Source organism: Apostichopus japonicus, chromosome 6 (assembly GCF_037975245.1).
Source record: "Apostichopus japonicus isolate 1M-3 chromosome 6, ASM3797524v1, whole genome shotgun sequence".
NCBI classification, from domain to species: domain Eukaryota; kingdom Metazoa; phylum Echinodermata; class Holothuroidea; order Aspidochirotida; family Stichopodidae; genus Apostichopus; species Apostichopus japonicus.
In genome coordinates this window covers 7,483,349-7,504,334 of record NC_092566.1, presented here as the reverse complement: position 1 = coordinate 7,504,334, position 20,986 = coordinate 7,483,349, and the positions used below count along the sequence as shown (strand labels likewise).

Sequence of the window (20,986 nt, the reverse complement as noted above, 5' to 3'; positions counted from 1 at the left end):
ATCTATATTGGAGGTACAAGTAGCCTATACAGAATTTTTTGTTGTTGAAATATAAAATTAACATTACATGAAATGATGAGAATAAACTTTCTAGAATATTTTAGTCGATAAATTTGTGTATAAAACATGGATTATTTACTTTCAAGTCTTACTTAGTGTTACAGGTGTATTAATATTTTAATAAGTAGCTTCCACCATATTATTTATGGGATCATACACAAGTTAAGTATCTACAGCCTTGAGGTAGAGTCAGGTCTTTTTGGTTTCGTTAGTAAAGATCAGGGTTGTCAAACATGCAGTGAGAAAAAAAAAAATTGGAGCTCATTTTGGAGTGAAGGAAGGAGATGGGGTGGGGGAGGGGGGGGCTTGGAGCTGGGGAAGGTAAAGGATTGAATGGTATAGAATGCAGATGTGATTGGGTTGACTGATGCCATATCATACATCAATTACCAAGTGTTATTTTCTGCTCATTTAGTATTGAAAAACAATGTTTTCCTTCCTCAATATCTTAAACACTCTTCTTCTATGTCATCTGCTTCTCCTTCCCTCTCATCCCTTTTCCCCATCACATCTCCCTACCCCATCTCTGATGCCATCTCCAACCCTTCTCCCACCCAATCTACTGTACCACCCAATCTCCCATCCCATATCCTACCCCATCACACACCCTATATATCTTACCCCATCTCCCACCCCTTTCTGCTCAGATAAGTACAGTGGGTTTGATTTACAATGTAAACAAATGGTACAAATCTTCCTTCATGTGTAGCAGATTGGTCAAATTTAATTTGTCATTTTTTTTTCTCAAATATTTATCCAGAACTTTGACATTATAGCTGATTTCAAGGTTTGATCAGAATATATATTAGTTTACCATATGGTCAATGTTCTGGTAATGATCGGTACTCCATAATGGACTGCCCCAATAAATATCTTTTTTTTTTTTGGAGCAGGTTCTAGTGCCTTTGGTGTTTTGTGATGTTTCCTTGGAAACTTGGCTGAGAGGCCTCATTCACCCTATAAAATCTGTGAAAGATTCATGATTAGGAAGTGGAAAAATGTGAAATGAAGTCTGATTTGAAAATAGGAGTTCTGAAACAGAAAGTTGATGCATTGGAATTAGGAACCATGCCCAAGGGTCCTTACGAGATGGGAGTCATAAGTTGAACAGACTATAAATTAGCATTCTGATAGTTTAATGAGTCACTGTGCTGTAGTTGTTTTACTCTAAGGGATGGAAATGATAGGAATTACCAGAAAAATGATTATCATATTTATGAATTATATTTATACAACCCAAAGCCAGCTTCTTGTTTTGTTTTTGTTTTTCCTGTTTATAAGGGATCATTTTACAAGACACACGGTGATGGTATTTATATTGATTTAGGAAACTAATATGCTGCAATTTATGCAATATGAAATGTCAATAGTTCATAATCAGCGTATGGAGGGTGGGTCTTGTGCATCTAGAGAACAAACTGTTATGTTGAGATCTTGAGGCCGTTCTTTTACATGTAGGGCTATAGTTGCAAATTAATGCATTGGTAGCTGATCACTGTTTGAATGTAATTGTTTTGAACAATGCAAAATACTGGGGCTTTGGGAAGGTTGATGGGGTAGGAGGGGGATGATGGGAGAGAAGAGAGAGAGGGAGGGGGGGGGAATTGGGAGAGGGTGGTAAGTGAGGCTGTTGCCTTTTTTGCTTCATAATACTAAAAGCAGTGAGAAATTATGCAGACTGTACGCATGTCTTATGTGGTTTTCTTCATTGTGGTGTTGACCCTAAATATCAGATTAAATATTAACCTTTATTATATGAAGTTTATTCGTGTATAGAAATCAAGTGACAATTGTGATAGAAAATCAGAATAAGAAAAAAGGAAAGGAAAGAACGGGGGGAGGGGGGCAGGGGGGCAGGGAGAGGACAGGCAAGGGTAGGGATGAGAGAAGATGCACAGGAAAAATCAAAACCAAGAAGGCTTTGACGCAGAGCCTATGCGTTCATTTCAAGGACTATCCTCGAACTCTTGAAAAGATTTTCCAGAGTTGATCCAGTGTGTGAAAAGTGTAATTTTCTCAAATTGTTATTCGTCGTTGTCACACAAGTGGATAAGCCTGGCTAATTTGTGAGAGCTTATAATTCTGGATGTAAATTACAGCTGTACAACCCACATCTGTACTTGATTTTACATTTGTTGTAATCATGCCCTTGGTGGGTAATAATAATGTGCGGAGAGTCTTGTACTGACATTAACTGTTGTTCTCGATGATATTATATTTGACTTTGAGATGATTCTCAGTTGTACTATCATGTAAATTAAAGCAGTGTGAAAAATCCTTTCCTTACTGGTTTCCTGTCAAATCATATATTTGGTAGCTTCCCTTCTTTACAACTCTTCATCCTCTTTCTGTTTTAAGGTTCCTTATCATTGGGAGGAGGGAAAATGAGAGAAAGGAAATTGCCTCAGATTGGTGAATTTACTACTCGCTTACCTGTCTCTCCACAACATTAGCACCCTCATTTTACCATGTCTAGAATGTCCTGATTCAGGGCCTTGTTTACCTTTTAGAAGTTTAGATTTTGTTTTTCACCTCAGAAGGTAATAAGTCCAGATCCCAGACACCGTCTAAATTTCAGATTGGGTGGTGGATGAAAAATGGTCACAATGATTGTAAAATCAAGTAGCTTTGGCTATAGGACTAGAGTGTGCCCCACCGTGAGATTCAAACCTGTATGTGTTTGTAGGGAAGCGAAGAAGGAAAGTTACTGTGCATGTGATCCCTGGACGTTAACGTAACAAGGTGCTCTCGAAAGGAAGATCATGAATGCAGGATCTGGTCCAGAATGTGTGAACATAAAACAACCAAGTTGATGCCCTCGGTTTATGTAGCAGATCCCTGCTGCGTTCTCTTATACAGTATGTGAACAAAGGCTTGGAGTGATGATGACCTGGGATGGGGGAGAGGGGTTGGGAAGTTGGACCTTGAAGAATGAACATCTGTTCGCTGTATTTGTAAAATTGCAATCTTATTGTTGAATTATCCTCTGGAGCTTTGCTAAAATTGCACAAAAAAATGCTGCTTTAATTGAAATTAAAGTTAATTCTGCAGTCTGAAATTTGCAGTCAGTGTATTCAAGGTTGATAGGCTCTGATGGCTTTGAAAACAGTCTTGGGTTGACATCAATGCAGGATTACAGACCGACGAAGGTCGAAGGATCACTGCAACTTTGAAAAAGAATATTAAAAAACTAGAAGAAAAGATTATGGTAATAACAGATACCTGAAGTGTTAAAATCACTGTGTACTTTCTTGTCTTGGGTTAGTTTTGTTTGTATTCATGACACTTGATACAAAAGTTCATGTGAAAAGGAAAGTAGAATTTTGTGTAAAGTAAAGCTTTTTGTCATTATAAGTCCCAAGATGCCATGGTCATGACAGAAGTGTGTGAATTCCCTCCTGATCCTTCCTGCAATTCCTCTAGAGGAGGTGTAATGTATAAGCTTCAATATGACATTATGAACACCATGATGGTCAGTGGGGGTGGTGGAAGGGGTGTACACTATAGGCAGCAATTTCAACAACACTGGACTTTAGTCTCCCCATCCTCCCTCCCCCCCCCTCAACTCGGGCCTTTGTCAGGAGTCCAGAAGGTAGATTGGAAAGGAGGGTTATGATTAATAAAACTGGTAGTAAATTCCTCAGATACCAGTGTCAAATGAACTTATTAAAGCTACATTTGAATCGGTCACTCTCTGTTGTTAGCAAGTAATAATTAAGTAATAAGTAAAGAAGGTACAGAGGTGAAACAACTGTTGCTTTAGTCCACAAGGTATCACACTGGTCATGAAGGAAGAATTTGGGTATTATCAAAAGCTTTACAAATTTATCGCATAAAAAGTATATTACATTACGTTTGCAGGATAGACAAACTTTTCTGGATTTGTATTAAACTAAGTCCAGCCAAGTCCAAATTGCAAATGACAAGTTGAGGGGCCGAACGAAACAGGGCTGCAAAACCCAGTTCGAAATTAGTCTACGGCCACTCCAACTATTGATCAAAATATGGTTATTACTTGATCTATTGATCAGGTCAAAAGTGAGACGACTGGGTTGCTCGTCAACATCCTGCGAACAATTAGAAATTAGCAATTCATTATTTTGATTCCATTTTTGAAAGGGAAGGGGAGGGAAATTTGTTTTTCTGCAACCCTCCACACATGTCAATATTTAGTACTCTTTTGCTTGTGAAATATGAAACCAATTCTTGTTTTTCGCACTTTGTGTGTTTTGTATCGTCTTGTTCCATGGTTTATCTTAATGTCCATTTTTATCGAAAGAGGAAGTATTGATCGAATCAGTACAATTAGACATTAATATGTGCAGAACATTTACTAGTAATAAACGGTATTGAAATATGTAATATTTTGATAGGATAGATCTAACTAATATTAGATTTTGCATGATTTCATCTATTTAGCAGCCAGTTTTAGTGGGAATTAATGTCCTGTGGTAGTGCATCCTATTTTTGGGAGCAAAAAAACAGATATAATTTGCACAAGTTAAATGTCATGATCTTCCTAGAGACTTCTGTAATAAACAGTTTCCCCCCTAATATTCCTTAATCACCCCAGGGACATGTTTCTGCAGCAACTTTACAGAAATTATGTACACTTAACATTTCATCATTTTCTCCTCTCGTGGAGGACTCGATCGAGGTAGATATTAAACATTAATCTTTGTAAAGGTCATGTCCCCAATATTTGGAGGGAATTTCCTGTTTATTTAGAAAGCGTTTGTCAAGCAAAACAAATCTTTTTCGTGGGATAAGAACAGTTTTTTCCCCGAGAAGTAAATTTTTTTAATTGGCATGCAAGGATATTATCACATGTGCAGGTGTCCGGGGTGAATCCAAGGAGAATTGTTTTTCTTTTTCTTTCTTTGGTGAGTGGGAAAGTAAAAGTGATTTTGTTCACATCATCCCTGTATGTGTCCTTATACTCTAGAGAATAACAGAATAATATGAGAAAAAAATATATATGCTAGCTCTAATCTAGATTGAAGATGTGGAAGAATATGACGGATGTCGTAGAAGCAGTAGGCACATGAGAAGACTGCATCGGCAGTTCAATCGCTTGTGATCCGTTAGTCGAGCTACATCTGCGCCGATCTCGAAAAAAGACATTCTTGGCATTGGATGCGGCGAGGGGAGATTACAAAAGGATACGTGATCTGTAAAAATGCCCTTAACTATCTCGTATTCAAATTTATTCAAGCCTCTCTCTTGAAGCTGTTGGTTTCTCTGGTACGGGGATTTATTCAGCCTAAGTGGTTAGAATGCAGCTGAACGTCTCTGAGGCTAGTTAACGTCCATGTGCGGTAACACGCAAGCGGCTTGACCCAAAGGACAGTCTTAGGTGACACTACTAGGAAGAGACGGAGAGACAGAGAGAGAGGATAAAATATATTAAAATTGAAAAAACCAGTAGAAGTGGAAAACATGGTTGTTTGGATGTAAGTATTGGACAGATTCTTGAGAGAATACGACGATAAGGATTGAGAGGAAATCCATGCCATGAAATCTGGAACACCCTCGAGAAGGAAGGAGTGAGTGTCTTGTTTTTGATCGGTAGGATTATAAGCGAGTTGTCTTCCAGTGGCAAGGTTTTTTGTGCCTAATATCCTTTACAAATTCAAGAACCATATTCATGCCCAAATTTTGGCAAAAAGCGGCTTTGTACAAAATGCGCAAGAAGGTGAGTTAACATTAAAAGTTTTAACTCGGTTCGAAAATTCTCCTGGGAGTTTTGAGAGGTGACAGTGTTACAGTTTTCAATTACAGTTATGTCAACTAGCTGCCTTGGACTGGTGTTAGACTGTATACATGTAATTTAATGAATTTTCCAAATTTTGTGATAATTGTGATTGATGTACAGTGTGTTATCAAAGTTTTTTACTTAGTTTTGTAAAAAAAAAAAAAAAAAAATAATTGAGTCATTTCTCTCTTAAAATCAACTACATCTGCACTATAATGCAGATAAACTAAATTGTACACTTGAATAGTTGTCTGTAACACTGGTTTGTGGGTCAAATCAAGAAGAAGATTCAGTTATAATGTTTAAGAAAAGTTGCATATTGTGTACAAATAATATTCTATGTTTGAAGAATTTTTTTTCTAAGAAAGTGAATGAAAGTCAAGAGTTGATGCACTGTATAGTACAGTGTAATACTGTAAGTATCAATTAGGAATAAGATTTGGTAAATCGATTTACATTCATGAAACTCTAATAATGCGCAATACATGCATTTCTACACAGTCAAAATAGGAGTATGATTTAGAAATATTGTATTAATGGGAGAGTGGTGAAAAGTGTATGTATGTATGTGTACATGTGTGTATGTGAACTTGTCTTGGGTAGAATGAGTAGTGATTCCAGGTCAGGGAGTAATTTGTCTAGTATCGCATTGCAAAATGTTAAACAATATGGGCAAAATTGATACATACAAATTTCAAAGATCTATGTATAGCAAGTTTGTACACATCGACCATAGTACTTAATAAGAGACATATATACTTCAGTAACATCAAAAGCTGCGATCTGACACAAGAATGATTTGAACACTAAATTATTTTCCTGCAGGCAGCAGGGATTATTGTAATCCCTTATCCAGACTGTATAGCCAGGTATGAAATCCCAAGTGTTAATAATTGTGTGAAATGGCACGTGTATGTATCCAAAGCACATCTTCTACTTGCAAGCAAAATAACCAATAGGTGTTGTATCATTGCAAACAGGGTCACACATTAATTGTACAGTGTTTCTTCAATGCAGCAGTGACACTATGCATGTTATAGTGTGTTGACATACACACTGTGAATTGAAATTAAAATGAACAGGCATGATACTGAGGTATATTCGTAGGTGGTGTATAGGAACCTTTATTGTTCATATGAACTCCAGATAATATATATAATATAGATAATATATATATAATATATATTGTTCTATATGAACTCCAGATCTATCTTATGGTACTTTGTGATAAACATTGTAATTACAGACATGATTCTGAGGTATATATACGTAGGTGGTGTATAGGAATCTTTATTGTTCACATTGACAACCACTAGGTTCTGCCTTAAACTCCAGATAATGTAGATGTTATGGTTCTTTGTGATAAACATTGTAACTTTACTTATTAAAGAATAAAGCTCTGAAAGCTATGTAATGTACTGTATGTCACTAATATATAAAGTGAGAGATGCGGACATATTTCGATCATTGGTACTCATATCGTAGCAAATTGCCTGTACTTGTACTCTTCCTCGTCATGGATCGGTACTCTTACTTGTATTTGGGACATTCTGGAATCTAGTTTAGATACTAGTGCACAATTAAATATAAGTACTGGTACTCAGTCATGCTTAGAGCCTTGTACTTACACTTGTACTCCATGCCAAGAGAGTTATACTTGTACTCAACCATTGTATGTCATAACAGGAGAGATCTACTTGTACTCAACCATTGTATGTCATAACAGGAGAGATCTACTTGTACTCAACCATTGTATGTCATAACAAGAGAGATCTACTTGTACTTAACCATTGTATGTCATAACAGGAGAGATCTACTTGTACTCAACCATTGTATGTCATAACAGGAGAGATCTACTTGTGCTCAACCATTGTATGTCATAACAGGAGAGATCTACTTGTACTCAACCATTGTATGTCATAACAGGAGAGATCTACTTGTGCTCAACCATTGTATGTCATAACAGGAGAGATCTACTTGTACTCAACCATTGTATGTCATAACAGGAGAGATCTACTTGTACTCAACCATTGTATGTCATAACAGGAGAGATCTACTTGTACTCAACTATTGTATGTCATAACAGGAGAGATCTACTTATACTCAACCATTGTATGTCATAACAGGAGAGATCTACTTGTACTCAACCATTGTATGTCATAACAGGAGAGATCTACTTTACTCAACACTCATACTCCATACCAGGAGAGATCTACTTTAATACTGCCTAGAGAGATCTACATACTGCCTAGAGAGATCTACATACTGCCTAGTACTTAGTCACGGTTGGTTCTATTTAATGTTTACTGTACATATATACTAACTAAGTTCACAAAAATAAGAAAAAAGACCTATACATATTTGATTGATGACTTCAAAGGACCAATGTATACATAGTTGAAACAGCTGCATGGTGCTTATTGTTGGTGTGTTTACTGAATGCATGGAAACTATAGGCTACCCACAGATTGCGTGGGAAGAACCTATGGCCAAGAGTTTCCCAATCAATGGAGTAATAGTACATTATATTTTCATGAAGCAATGCATGTTTTTGATAGGAGTCACATATATGGAACAGAATGATTAAACTTGAAATCCAATGCATTCCCAAAATAAACAGGACTGCTGTTGGCAAGTCATCTGATTCATTGTCAAAAAGATACAGGGAAGGGGTAGGGATGGGGGTTATTTGCTGTTTCGACCTGATTGGATCATTTTGTTTTCTTCTAAAGAGTCAAGATTTGTGAAAATGATGGAATACGTGCGATTGCAATTATTTTGCTAAACAGATGGATTTGGTTGATGTGATTGGTAGCGTTTTGACATGTTTTGCGATGGAATGTATATATTTAAGCTTATTTTAAAGCAAAGATAAATTATATGAATTTCAAATTTTCTTCAAATTTATTAATGTATCTGTATCAAAAGTGTGTGAATGACATGATCAAAGCAACTGAGTGAAAGATCTTTTTTATATTTACTTCGTTCCTCGCTTACCTGTCAACCCACAACCTTCGCACTCTCATTCTATCATGTCTAGAATGACCTGGTAACCCTGAAACACTGTTTTGGAATGTTTCTTTGTAATGTACTACTCATTGACTCATGGAGGGAGCTAGTACCTGTATGTACCTCAAATTCAGAGTATATTGGCAGCTAAACAAACATACCAACGGTAGTACTACTGTAGCACCATTAGGATAAAACATCACAGACCACCCACCCGCCGTGATGCATTTCATAGCAGCTCTGCAAGATCGTTACATCTGGCAAAATAATTATGTATATTGTCAACGCACAATATCATTGAGATTTGAACTTTTGACTAGAGATATGGAATAATATAATTTTTTTCTTGTTAAGGAACACATTAGAATATTCCCTAATTTAACCAATTTTTGACATTTATAAATTACTATGGTGCACCCCTCTGAGGATTTTTGATTCCTTGCCAGAGGCAGAAGGAATCTATGCGATGGTGATGGCAGTTGTGTGTGTGTAGGTGTGTCTGTGTGTGCACGCACACTTATTTTGTATTCTGGCTTAGGACACCACACCAGTATATGTGTGTCTGTGTCTGTGCATGTGAAACTTGATTGTAAACACCGTAACTCAAAAAAGTTCACGGTGGATTAACTTCATACTTGGTATGTGGATCCCTCTTATTAAGTACAAGAACCCTATTCTTTTCTGTGAAGTTCAATGGTCATTCGAGGTCACCTTAAATGTATATATTGAAACATTTTGGAATAAAAGTTCTAGTATACTATAAAATCCTTACCAGTGGATGAAATGTGTTGATGCCCACAAGGGTGGGTGTGTTACAAACAATAGAGCTTAAGAACCTCTGATCTTTTCTGGTTCTCACTTAATTTCTTGGACAAATTTAATTCAACCTGATCTACATTTTAGTCAGACAGCTAATTGGAGTTTTGAGCAAATTGTATGGCAAAGGAATCACAAAACCAACTGGCTTTTCTGGTTGTAATTCTTGTTTCCATTTCAGTACTCTGTGTGTGACTGTTTCTGACTTTGACGAACAGGTGTTTGTACTCTTGAGCTGTTTTTCATTCATAACATTAATGGATATTACAGTATGAATGCTAGAGTCTCCCTAGGTATGATTTCATGTAGCGTTGAGAAGGCTGTACGTCATACCAAGTGCTGCAAATAAGACACACCTATATGGATGGACGCTGTCTACGAAGCAGCTGAATGGTTTCAACCACATAGATTTGACTTTGCTTTTAGGATATAACATTATTCCAGGGTTGTTATATTCAGTAAGGTCACTTAATAATTGGCAACCAAAGTTAAGATAATTTGCAAGTAAACTAAATTTCAAGCTGGACTCTATCCTATCAATTTTGATGTGCACAACTCTCTGGCTATTTTTGTCAAATTTAATACATAGTGTACTTTATACACTGCTTCAATGTCAGTTAAGTATATATATTTATGGTTTCTTCCAATATGCATTGGTATGGTGTAGCTTTTCCTACCAGCAAATCCGCTCAGCTACTGTCTGCCAGTTTACACTGATAATTTTATGTCGGTAGGATCTTAAAGGGAAGGGGCTATTATCAATGAAATATTACTAGTAGTATGTTTAGGCAGCAAAATGTTGCTAGAATTTATTACCCAAAACAACCATACCCTTTGATGAAATTTAAACTAACACTGCTACAAATCTCTTTGACAAGATTTTCTTGCTTAAATATGATGTAATAGTTTTATGAGAGCTGGCCATACATGAATACATTAGGCCTATTTTGTATAACATCCATTGGCAAAGCCACATATTTCCTCACCATGTCCTGTGAAAGAGTTCACTTTAAAATTTAAAATAGGAACACCAGGGAGGGGGGGGGGCAGGGGAGGTGCAGTCATGTCTCTGTCCATGTTTAAAGTACAAACAGGATGAAAGTAACTATAAGGGGTAATGAATTAGATTGGGTAGTTATTACTATGTTTGGTGTCTTTATACTGTAGTGAAGAAGATTTATTTAATTACCTTTAATGAGATTTACACCATTGACATAATAAAGTAATTGCATAAATACCAATTAGTACCAATAACTACAGTCATTGAAGTAAGTGTTACAGATTCATTTACTGTAGGATACCGTACTCAGACATGAGCTACTTAAGTCTTGCTCCGTTGTGTGGATGTCAGGAGGATCGGGGGGGGGGGGATTTACTTCCCTCCTCGCTCACCTGTCTCCTCACAACCTTAGCACCCGTTCTACCGTGCCTATTATGTCCTTGGTACATGTTGGCATGATAGTGGTAGGCTTGTAGCCAGAACAGGCACAGGGGGCCCATGCCCCCTCCATCTTCTGTAAACTAGTGTTTCCTCCATTCCCAATCTGAATGACCATCATGTCTACAAAAACATTCAGTAGTAAACATTGCCTGAAAATAGTAGAAATGTTAACCACTGAGCATGTTGGGAACATTTCAAGACCCTCGCAATAGTCGTTATATTATTTTAATACCCCTCCTCCCCACCAATCTAATCATCCCAGACCAGCGCAGACATACTTCATTGACAGATATTTAATTTCCAATGTCATCTAAATCCCTTAACCATTGACTATTAAAAATCTTAAGAGACTAAGAAATTTAGAGACTAGTTAGGTTAATGAAAGAATTGTTGATTCCTTGCTGCATTCAAAAGGAAGTCTATGCGATGGTGATGGCGCTTGTGTCTGTGTGTTGGGGGAGGGGGAGGGGGGCGTGTGTTTGTGAAATTGATTCTTGGTATGTGGATCCACCTAAGTGAGGACAAGAACCCTATACTTTTTTTTGGAGGTCAAAATTTATGTGACGTTTAATAGCCATATGGGGGTAAACTAGGTGTAGGGATGTGGCCTGAAAAGGGATGTAGGGTCATTGTAATAATGGCTTGACAAAGGTTTAAAACAATAAACAGGTTAAACTTTTGTCATCTTAGGGGGGGGGGGGTTGGCATAGTAATGGTTCTCAATATAATGTTCCTAGCAATGGTTTTCATGTGAGTGTGGAACCATCATTCAAAGATGACAAAGATGGCAATTTCACACAGTATGTAATGAATGTTCTTGAATATTCTTAACTCCTGGTTCACTCAATCTTTGCCAGCAGCTTTATTCTCAGGCTGTAAAAGGAAGGTGTCTTTACAAGGCAAGGTGCGTTTATTCATTCCAGACAGTTATACCCTCAGGTGAGGAGGGTTCCTCTTCTATTGAATGTTGTCTTTTAACCTTTATATCTTCCTTTTGCTGCTAATGGTGGACAATTCAAACCGTGATCTGATCAGAATCTGATCATAATTCTCTTTCTCATAGTAATGCAAAGAATCCAACAAAAAAAAAAGGGGGGGGGGGGGGATAAAAAGAAGAGTTGAATTTTGGTAATTAAACTTTTCTAGTCAGCTCATCTGGGAATCAGTCTCTTTAAGATAGGGTTCACGAACTTAAAAACATTCTTTGCAGGTAAAATGTTTTTGCTTTGGATTGTGGCCTGTTGCTGAAGGCCCTTTCTTGTTTAGATTTGTATTGTTACAGTCAGTGATGGTGTATGCACATGTCAGGGTGCCTTGTTTGCTCAACTCGTTAAAGCTTCTGTACTTTGCTCACGGTAAGACAGTATTTCCACTGAACTGACGTGATCAGGAATGCTGATAGACACCACCAGGCGTGGGTGCTTATCATATTTTGTGACTTTGATAAAGTAGATGAATAAAGGGAAGGATACACACACTATTTCTACATGTATGTACTGTAGCTACGGATCGTCGAATGTTTCATTTGTAAAACCGTGTACACGTTTTTGGATTCGTTATTTGGATAAAACCTCCCCGCCGAACCTGCGCATGGTTTCTGGACCTAGTCAGAAATGGCTGCCCCAGTTTACAAAGAAGAGGCTTGGCCAGAAGACTGGATGGTTAGTACAGACAAACATGAAAGCTTCATGTTTTTCACTCCTTCATGGATGTGATATCAGTTATATATATATATATATGCTAACACTCTGCAATCCTGCAGTATAGAGTCACATGTTATACAATGTGTACAGTATCGGCGTGAGTGAATCCAAGATTTCTACATATGAAGGAGATTAGGTGTGGCACTGGGATTGTTGAAGCGCTCTCCTATATAAGGGGATCTGGGAGCATCCTCCCTTAGTCAAAAAAAAAGAAAAGATAATGACATTTTAGAAGACAAGTGGTACATTCTGAGGCACATTTAGATTAAAAGTTTAAGTTGTACTGGTAACTATTTGTGAATTTTTGTGCGAGTTTTGAAAAGGGGATTTGCACACCGACCTGGTAGGTGAGGTTAAATATGAATATGGCAATCCCTGATTGGCCTGTCTGTCTGTCTGTCTAATTTCTTGATATAATGGTTATTTTGGTATGAAAATTTCATTAAATGAGTCTATACTTTGTACTAAGAGACTAATTACTCAAGTCATTGATGTAGCTACGATTATTATCCATCACCACCTGCCTCTTGGAATTAATCCGAGCAGTTGCCCAAAGGGAAAGTTTGCTAGCGAGAGACCTGTGTTCATTGTATGCTGCCCAGGAATTCAAATGAGTCAATAGTTCGCCTCATTACACTTATATAGAATTTTAAACAGCAAAAACGAATAAATGTTTTAAAAGTAAGCTAGAGAATTTTTGTTTTAATACTATCATATGAAGGCACACACATAAATAGATATATATATATAGATATATATATAGATATATATAGACATATATAGATATATATAGATATATAGATATATATTAAGAGTCAGGTATTTCCATTTCCTGTTTCCATCCTGATCATATCTTTCTGCCAATGATCCTTAGTCTCTCCTCATGTTTATCCATCCGCCCACATTTTGTGACTGATGTTTGTGTACTTCTTTCCTTACCCTTTGAAGAAAATGTGAAATATTTTGTCTGTTAAAATGAAGGTAATGAAAGTAACATATTGTGTGCAACTAACTGTGCAGGAAGGTTGTTGAAATGTCAGTTTGACTTTGACCTCCTCTGTTAAGTCAGATAAATTGTGATTTATTTTTAATAAGATTTGATCTGTAAGCTTTGCATGAATGATTTTTTGCCTCTAAACATTCCAACTTTACTTGGAAATTGTAGAAACAACCTTGCCTCTGTCATCTGTTTAAACCAAGCAGCGCATTTCTGTGTCTGACAATACTTCTGGCGATGTTTTTTCCTGAGTTGATACCGGAAGAAAAGAAAAGTGAAACAAACAAACAGCCAATTTTGTCTTTGAAATGTTGCCCATGTGGTGTCTTATTATACTAACTAGTGAATTCAGTTTCCATGAGTGAAGTTCTCATGTACATACATGTTTTTTGGCAATTTTTCTTCCCTCTCTGGGGAATGGGTTGTTTTTCCAGTTTCAAAATATGCAATTACCTTCAATTCAGTTGTGGGCGTTTTTTTTTAAAGGAGAAAAAAAGACAGCTTATCAGACATTATGTGACCCAGTGTATCATTATGTGAGGTAAATGTTGATGCTGAAGATTTTGTGGTTCAAGAGAGCAGCACACAGGTAACCATAGTAACACAGTGAATCTGCATAACCTGAAACTGCCTTATGATTGGTTTTGTGATTCAGATTGGGAGTAGAGAGTACTTTGCAGTACTTCCATTTTCCCCTCTATATTAAATTACTAGGATAAAGATAGTAGGAATATGTCTAGTTCGAAGGAAGGCTAGTACAAGTTTATATTTGCTAGATCTATGGTAATGTTTAGTAACAGTGAGTAAAAGACATTACTACGTACCCCAATGGAATAGTTGATTTATTTTTAAGTTAGGTCTCATGTCCACACAATCACTGCACTCAGCTCATTCTACTGTGTGAAAACCATCTGTTATCTCGTTAGGTTACCGTATGCCCCAACAATCAGTCATGTTGCGACTACGTTCCTTATCCTATCACTCAAGAGAATCTTTATCTGATTTAAGCCCTGTTTCTCATGAGTCATGTGATTGGCACAGCGCCTTAGCTGCATTCTTATCGAAAACGACGGGGTACATTTTACGTTTCTTGGTCGACTTAATTATTACAAAATAAATTTGTTTCCAGTATCGCATAGTGAAATTATATATATATGCAAAGAGGTCCAATTGCAAAATATACAAGTGAGAAATGTTATAGCAGTTTATGGACACAGGACCATATGATTCAGATTGAGCTTTCCAGCTGCACCACAAAATTTGAACAATCAATTTAATTCCCTGAGACGTTTCAGTAATGATATCCATACATTATTATTATTATTATGATTATTATTATTACATGTGTATCCTGTTTGGAGAAGAAATCATTCAGCCCAGGGCAAATTTTTATGGATTTTTTGTGGTTCTCCCTCCGAGACAACAGGGTTGTAATTACTCAGGACTGTTTGCCCAAATAAAAACTTTGGTTGTCCAATATATATAGTATTCATAACAAAATAACAAAGGAAGAGTAATATGTACACTGTAGGAGAGATATGTAGGTTTGGTGAATAGAATAGCAATATGTACACTGTAGGAGAGATGTGTAGGTTTGGTGAATAGAATAGCAATATGTACACTGTAGGAGAGATGTGTAGGTTTTGTGAATAGAACACTGATATGTACACTGTAGGAGAGATGTGTAGGTTACCAATATGAATGCTGTAGGAGAGATGTGTAGGTTTGGTGAATAGAACACCAATATGTACACTGTGGGAGAGATGTGTAGTTTTGGTGAATAGAACATCAATATGTAAACTGAATGAGAGAATATGTGTAGGTTTGGTGAATAGAACACCAATATGTACACTGTAGGAGAGATATTTAGGTTCAGTGCATATAACACCAAGATGTACACTGTAGCAGAGATGTGTAGGTTTGGTGAATAGAACCCCAATATGTACACTGTAGGAGAGATATGTAGGTTTGGTGAATAGAACACCATATATGTACACTTAATGAGAGAAGTGTAAGTTTGGTGAATAGAACACCAATATTTATACACTGTAGTAGAGATGTGTAGGTTTGGTGAATAGAACACCAATATGTACACTGTGGGAGAGATGTGTAGTTTTGGTGAATAGAACATCAATATGTAAACTGAATGAGAGAATATGTGTAGGTTTGGTGAATAGAACACCAATATGTACACTGTAGGAGAGATATTTAGGTTCAGTGCATATAACACCAATATGTACACTGTAGGAGGGATGCGTAGGTTTGTTGAATAGAACCCCAATATGTACACTGTAGGAGAGATGTGTAGGTTTGGTGAATAGAACACCAATATTTATACACTGAAGTAGAGATGTGTAGGTTTGGTGAATAGAACCCCAATATGTACACTGTACTACCTATTTATCTTGTTACCTGCAGATTTGTCTATTTAGTCACTATGCAACCTTGTGCATTTCAGTAATGATGCTCTCCACTTTGTTAAGTGCCACGGGCAGTTACTCTTTTCCTGGATCGTTGTTATATAAATCTACATTATTAATATCATTATTATTAGTCACCCACCTGAACAACCTCAAAATCTGGTTGTTGGAACATAAACATTTTTTAAGCTACATCATGATGATATTCAAATCCGGTTTCCTATCATAATTGTTCTCAGAAATTTTGCAATGACTAATCCACTATACTATACCGGCTGTGCATGCCTAACTTTAATGTACACATTGTATTGGTTCACATTTTGGATTTGTGTTCATAAGGTTGGGTGTGATATGTTGTATCATTATTAAATTTTCCTCACACTACCATGGGATTTTTTTTTTACAATGGTTATTACATCCATGTGCACATGTGTAATTATACACCGGTGCATGAATTTACTCATAATGCGTAGGAGTATATGACCTTTAGATCGCATAACAGTCAACGCTTAAATATTTACACAGTAACACGTTATTTGTGCAAACCAGACCTGTACCATGCTTCACATACAGTAGGGCTGGGATGTTATTAGTGAGAACCTTCAAGTCTCTCAGACATCAACTTGAAGTCCAGTCCTAAGTGTTGGTTCGTTCATGCTAGTTTATATCATGAGTTATCTGATCGTGTGCATTTTTGAGCCCCTTTAATCAGTGAATCGAGGGACTAACAGTAACTTCAAATAGTGTAGGCCTAAGGCTTGACAGTGCGACAGAAAAGAAGACACAGGACATGTGGGATTTATCTCAAGATGTTATATAAATTAGAATCTTCTAGCAGAACATAAACTAGCTAGCAGGCTCAAAGTAGCCAAATAACAAAGTAAGATGCAAAGGACTTGAACAACACAAGACTAACCCATTAGGTACAATACAAACAACTGCTACTGAGAACTTTTGAAAATTCATTACCCTTCCTCCACCCCTCCCTCTCTCCCTCTCTCCCACCCTCCCAGTTTTGATGAAGATGTCATATAGTTGTTGCCAGTTCCATACATTCTTGAAATTTGGCAAAACTTTGATAAAGTTCATGCTACATTATAAGGATTGAGTGGGGTGTGAGTGGGGGATGTGTTGATAGGGAGCAACATTAGAAAGATCACTGTAGTTTTGAAATAGATATTTTAATTTGATTATTTTTTGATTATTTAAACATTATTAACATGGAGAATATTAGAACATATCACTTACATTACCTCATGGAAAAATAAAACAGCCTCCTCCATTTCAAAATAAATTTCATTTGTGGAAGTATTCCAGTAGGAACGGTAATAAGATATTTGACACTCGTGATCGTTCTTCACCCCATTAATTTCGGAATCGGGCGCAATTAGTGACAAACAAGCGTAGCTCGTAAAACCGGCCTATGAAGATATTACTGTGGAAGATGCATTGTATAAAAACAATTTGAGCATTAATTAAATCCAATAAATAGGATAGATCCACAGAAGGCTTTCTCTTTGACGTGATTAACATACAAGTTAAGACTTGTAACTTTTTGTGTGATTCGATTTTTCTTCATTTTCTATGTTAGGTTGTGAATATGATTTATTTTAAGACATGTTCCATTCAATGGGAAGGTAAGGTACCTTCTCCAATCCACCCACCTTATCCCCATCCCCCACCTTACCCCATCCCCCTTCCATTGACTGATGATATCCCATTTATTAAAGAAACTGATTTACTGAAGTAGGATAGTAGGGTAATCCCATCACTATATCTAACATAGTTAATACACTGGTATGTTTAGAGTGTTTCATTTCCCAGTCTAAGAATATTCATCATTATTGCATCAAGCAAACTTTCATCTGTCGATAAAAAATGCTGGTACGACCCATACTGTGTGTAAGTAGTAGACGCCAGCAAAAAGTTATCTCCCTCCAAAGGGAAAACAGTCGAAAAGGACGTTAATGATGATTATTCCTGCGTGACTGACAAATATATGTATGTATGTGTATAGATATATATGTATATACTTTTTTCTCAGTGCACTAATAAATTTCACCGAATCCAGAAAGTAGTTTGCTGTCTGTTAGTCAGTCGGTGTGTCTGTTTGTCCGTCGGGTTTTGGATAGATTCTGGCTGTCGTTGATGATTACTTACGTCGTCAGATGTATCCCACCGTTGCTGGCATACAGTAGTATACTAAGGAATGAATGTTTTATGTTAATTGCTTGTTGTGAAGTGGCAACAGTCTCCACAGCGGTGTGTTGTTTGATTACACTCTTGTCTATTAAGTGCATACTGCAGACGTCTGGATATATCACGCACCTCTTTTCTTTTTTTTTTTGCACTCGTGCTCTATCTCTCTCTCACGTCGAAACATTTTTACTCGGAGAGGCTCTCTGCCGCTCCAGGCGTAAGAAATCAGATGCGTTAGGCGATCCACACTGCCTGCCCTCGGAATATCAAGTTACAGTCTGCAAAGATCTGCATTCTTAACTGCTCATCTCAAAGCCAAGGCACTGCAAATAAACTCGTCACAAATCGGCCGACTAATATGCCATGTTACAAACCATGGTCGCAGTCTTTCAAAAAGCATAGGGGGAAAAAAACTCCAGGAATAACTCTTTAAATTAAACTCTCTCCCTCTCTGCAGCTGTGGAATTAGTGAGATGCTTGTAACTCGACTGCCAAATCGACAACATTGGTGACTTTTAAGTTTCACGACAGGCAGTAATCACAAACGTAATTATTATAGAGAGAGAGCTGGAAGTCTTTCGTCACTTCTACTGTTTGGAACGCAACTAGTTTGACGTTCAGGAATAAATACTATATACTACTATCTAACAGGATATTAGTCATTCTTTGTGGTTTTTCTTTCTATGGATTATATATAAATACATGTTTTTGTGCCTGGATATCTAAAAAAGTGCCAATTAAGGAACACATATACCTGCATTGGATCTCCAGTGGATGTACTCTCATCGTACACTGAAATGACAAGTGCTAGCATAGCTCGCTCTAATGTATATAAACACATCTCAGGGGGCTTCACTTTAGCTAGGCATTTATTTGCATAAAACATATCAACCTTCGCTGAGGGTAGTACTGCATATTGTTAGTCTGTGTTCATTGCTGCTCTCGTGCGTGGACGAATGGATGGATGGGTGGGTGTTGGTTAACAGTAACAACAACAACATCATTCTGTGTGTGTATATGTCTGTGTGTGTGTATACAAAAAAACTTCTCAAAGTAATAAGGTATTTTTAATGTTCAAAGTATGAGCTCTTCCCTGCGGATCGGCGTGGCACCCTCGGAGAGCTTTACTATCGAGGTGAGTTCATTTTGAAGAAGCAGCTATTAAGCAATTATTTATTTTGGCTAGGAGTAGATCTTCAAATTTGTTTTAAATTTGTAGTGATGTGTTTGGCAGCCTCAGGTTCAGGGTCCTTTATCGGGGAGTGCCGTAACAGATTTTGAATGGTAGCTTTCTCCACCCAGTGATTAGTTTGCAATTGTTTTTGTTTTGTGTGAATATGCCTTGCTTTAGGGACATCTCTTTCAAGTTAACATTTATGTTCAAATTGCTTTAATAGTTTAAGTCCCAAAAAACATTTAAAACAAAAAGGAAAAAAGGTACTTGTTGAAACTTAAAATGGTGCAAATTTGTCCTTACCAAATGAAGTAGTCAAAATTTCAAAATGGATGATTTCAGAAATTGAGTTTGAGAACCAGAAACCCAATATGTATGGTTTTTTGTCACAATGGCAAATAGAAAATACGTTTCTATGGTTACTGTCCCAGATATCTCTATAGTTACTGTCCCAAATTTGTTAAAGCACTTTCTAATACTCATATAACTAATATTATTTATGATTAAAGTGTAACTTGGCTTTTGTAGGAATTGAATATCTCAGCAGTAGTTGCAAAGGAACATTTCAATTGGTGGGGGTAATTATTTTACAAGGAGTAAAAGGACTAGATTCTTCTTTTGGCTCATAAATACAGAAATAAGTTTGATGTTAAGTTCTATAAATTTATGTTCTGTCTATCTGTAGAAAATTAGTCTCTTTATGAATATGATTGTCACAAGGAATGCAGGCATATCCCGTTCTTTTACGTCCATGTTAAAATATTGTTGGAATTTCAAGGTTTAATTTGGAATTATTTGCAGAAATGAACTTACCAAAGAAAAAAGAGCTCCCAAAAAAAACTAGGAAGAATGGAAAATTGATAACCAGAACTTGGGTAGTTGGGTGTGTTATGTGTAATGTATACATTACAGTGGCCATACATGTAGAACACACCTTTCTCTGCTTTGTAATTTTTATTCCATATACTCAAAAGAGGCAAAAAGAGTTTTAAAGTTATCTAGTGATATGGGATGACAGTAATTCTCGTAGCTAGAACAGCCAAACCTATTCTCCCATTGGGTTTTCATCGGGAGAACCGGAAGTGGTTTGTCCTTGCACGAATACCATTTATTTAAAGTAAAAGCTGAGGTCTGTTCACTCATACCTTTCAAAGAGAGAGAAAGAATAATAAAAACTGTAAAGAAACTGATTATCTAAATGCAAACATCCTGTGTATGTAGAAAAATGCATAAGTTTAGAGAGCATGGTGTTTGGACCCAAGCAGGACATTTCGCAAAGGTAAATGAAAAAAAAAAACAGATTAAAGATCTACATTGATGATAGACAGAAAATAAACCAATGGACAACAAACGAATAGAGTAGAAATTGGAAAACATTTGTAAAAAAATGTAATCCCTTCTTTTATTTCTTG

General features: G+C 36.8%; 1 protein-coding gene across 40 annotated transcripts in view; it reads left to right on the top strand.

Moving 5' to 3' along the window:
- The window catches only part of LOC139968844 (uncharacterized), a 188,241-nt gene that overhangs the window by 38,861 nt on the left and 128,394 nt on the right, over positions 1-20,986 (top strand). For 23 of the 40 annotated variants that reach the window (XM_071973347.1, XM_071973372.1, XM_071973370.1 and 20 more), the window contains exon 1: positions 18,271-19,535. The exons of 2 other annotated variants lie outside the window; for them this stretch is intronic. In XM_071973347.1, the coding sequence (XP_071829448.1) occupies positions 19,482-19,535 (54 nt within the window). In that variant the 5' untranslated portion in view covers positions 18,271-19,481. Of the gene's footprint in view, positions 1-12,475; positions 12,743-18,270; positions 19,536-20,986 lie in introns of those variants that run through there. 15 more of the 40 variants (XM_071973387.1, XM_071973386.1, XM_071973384.1 and 12 more) reach the window with 4 other exon arrangements.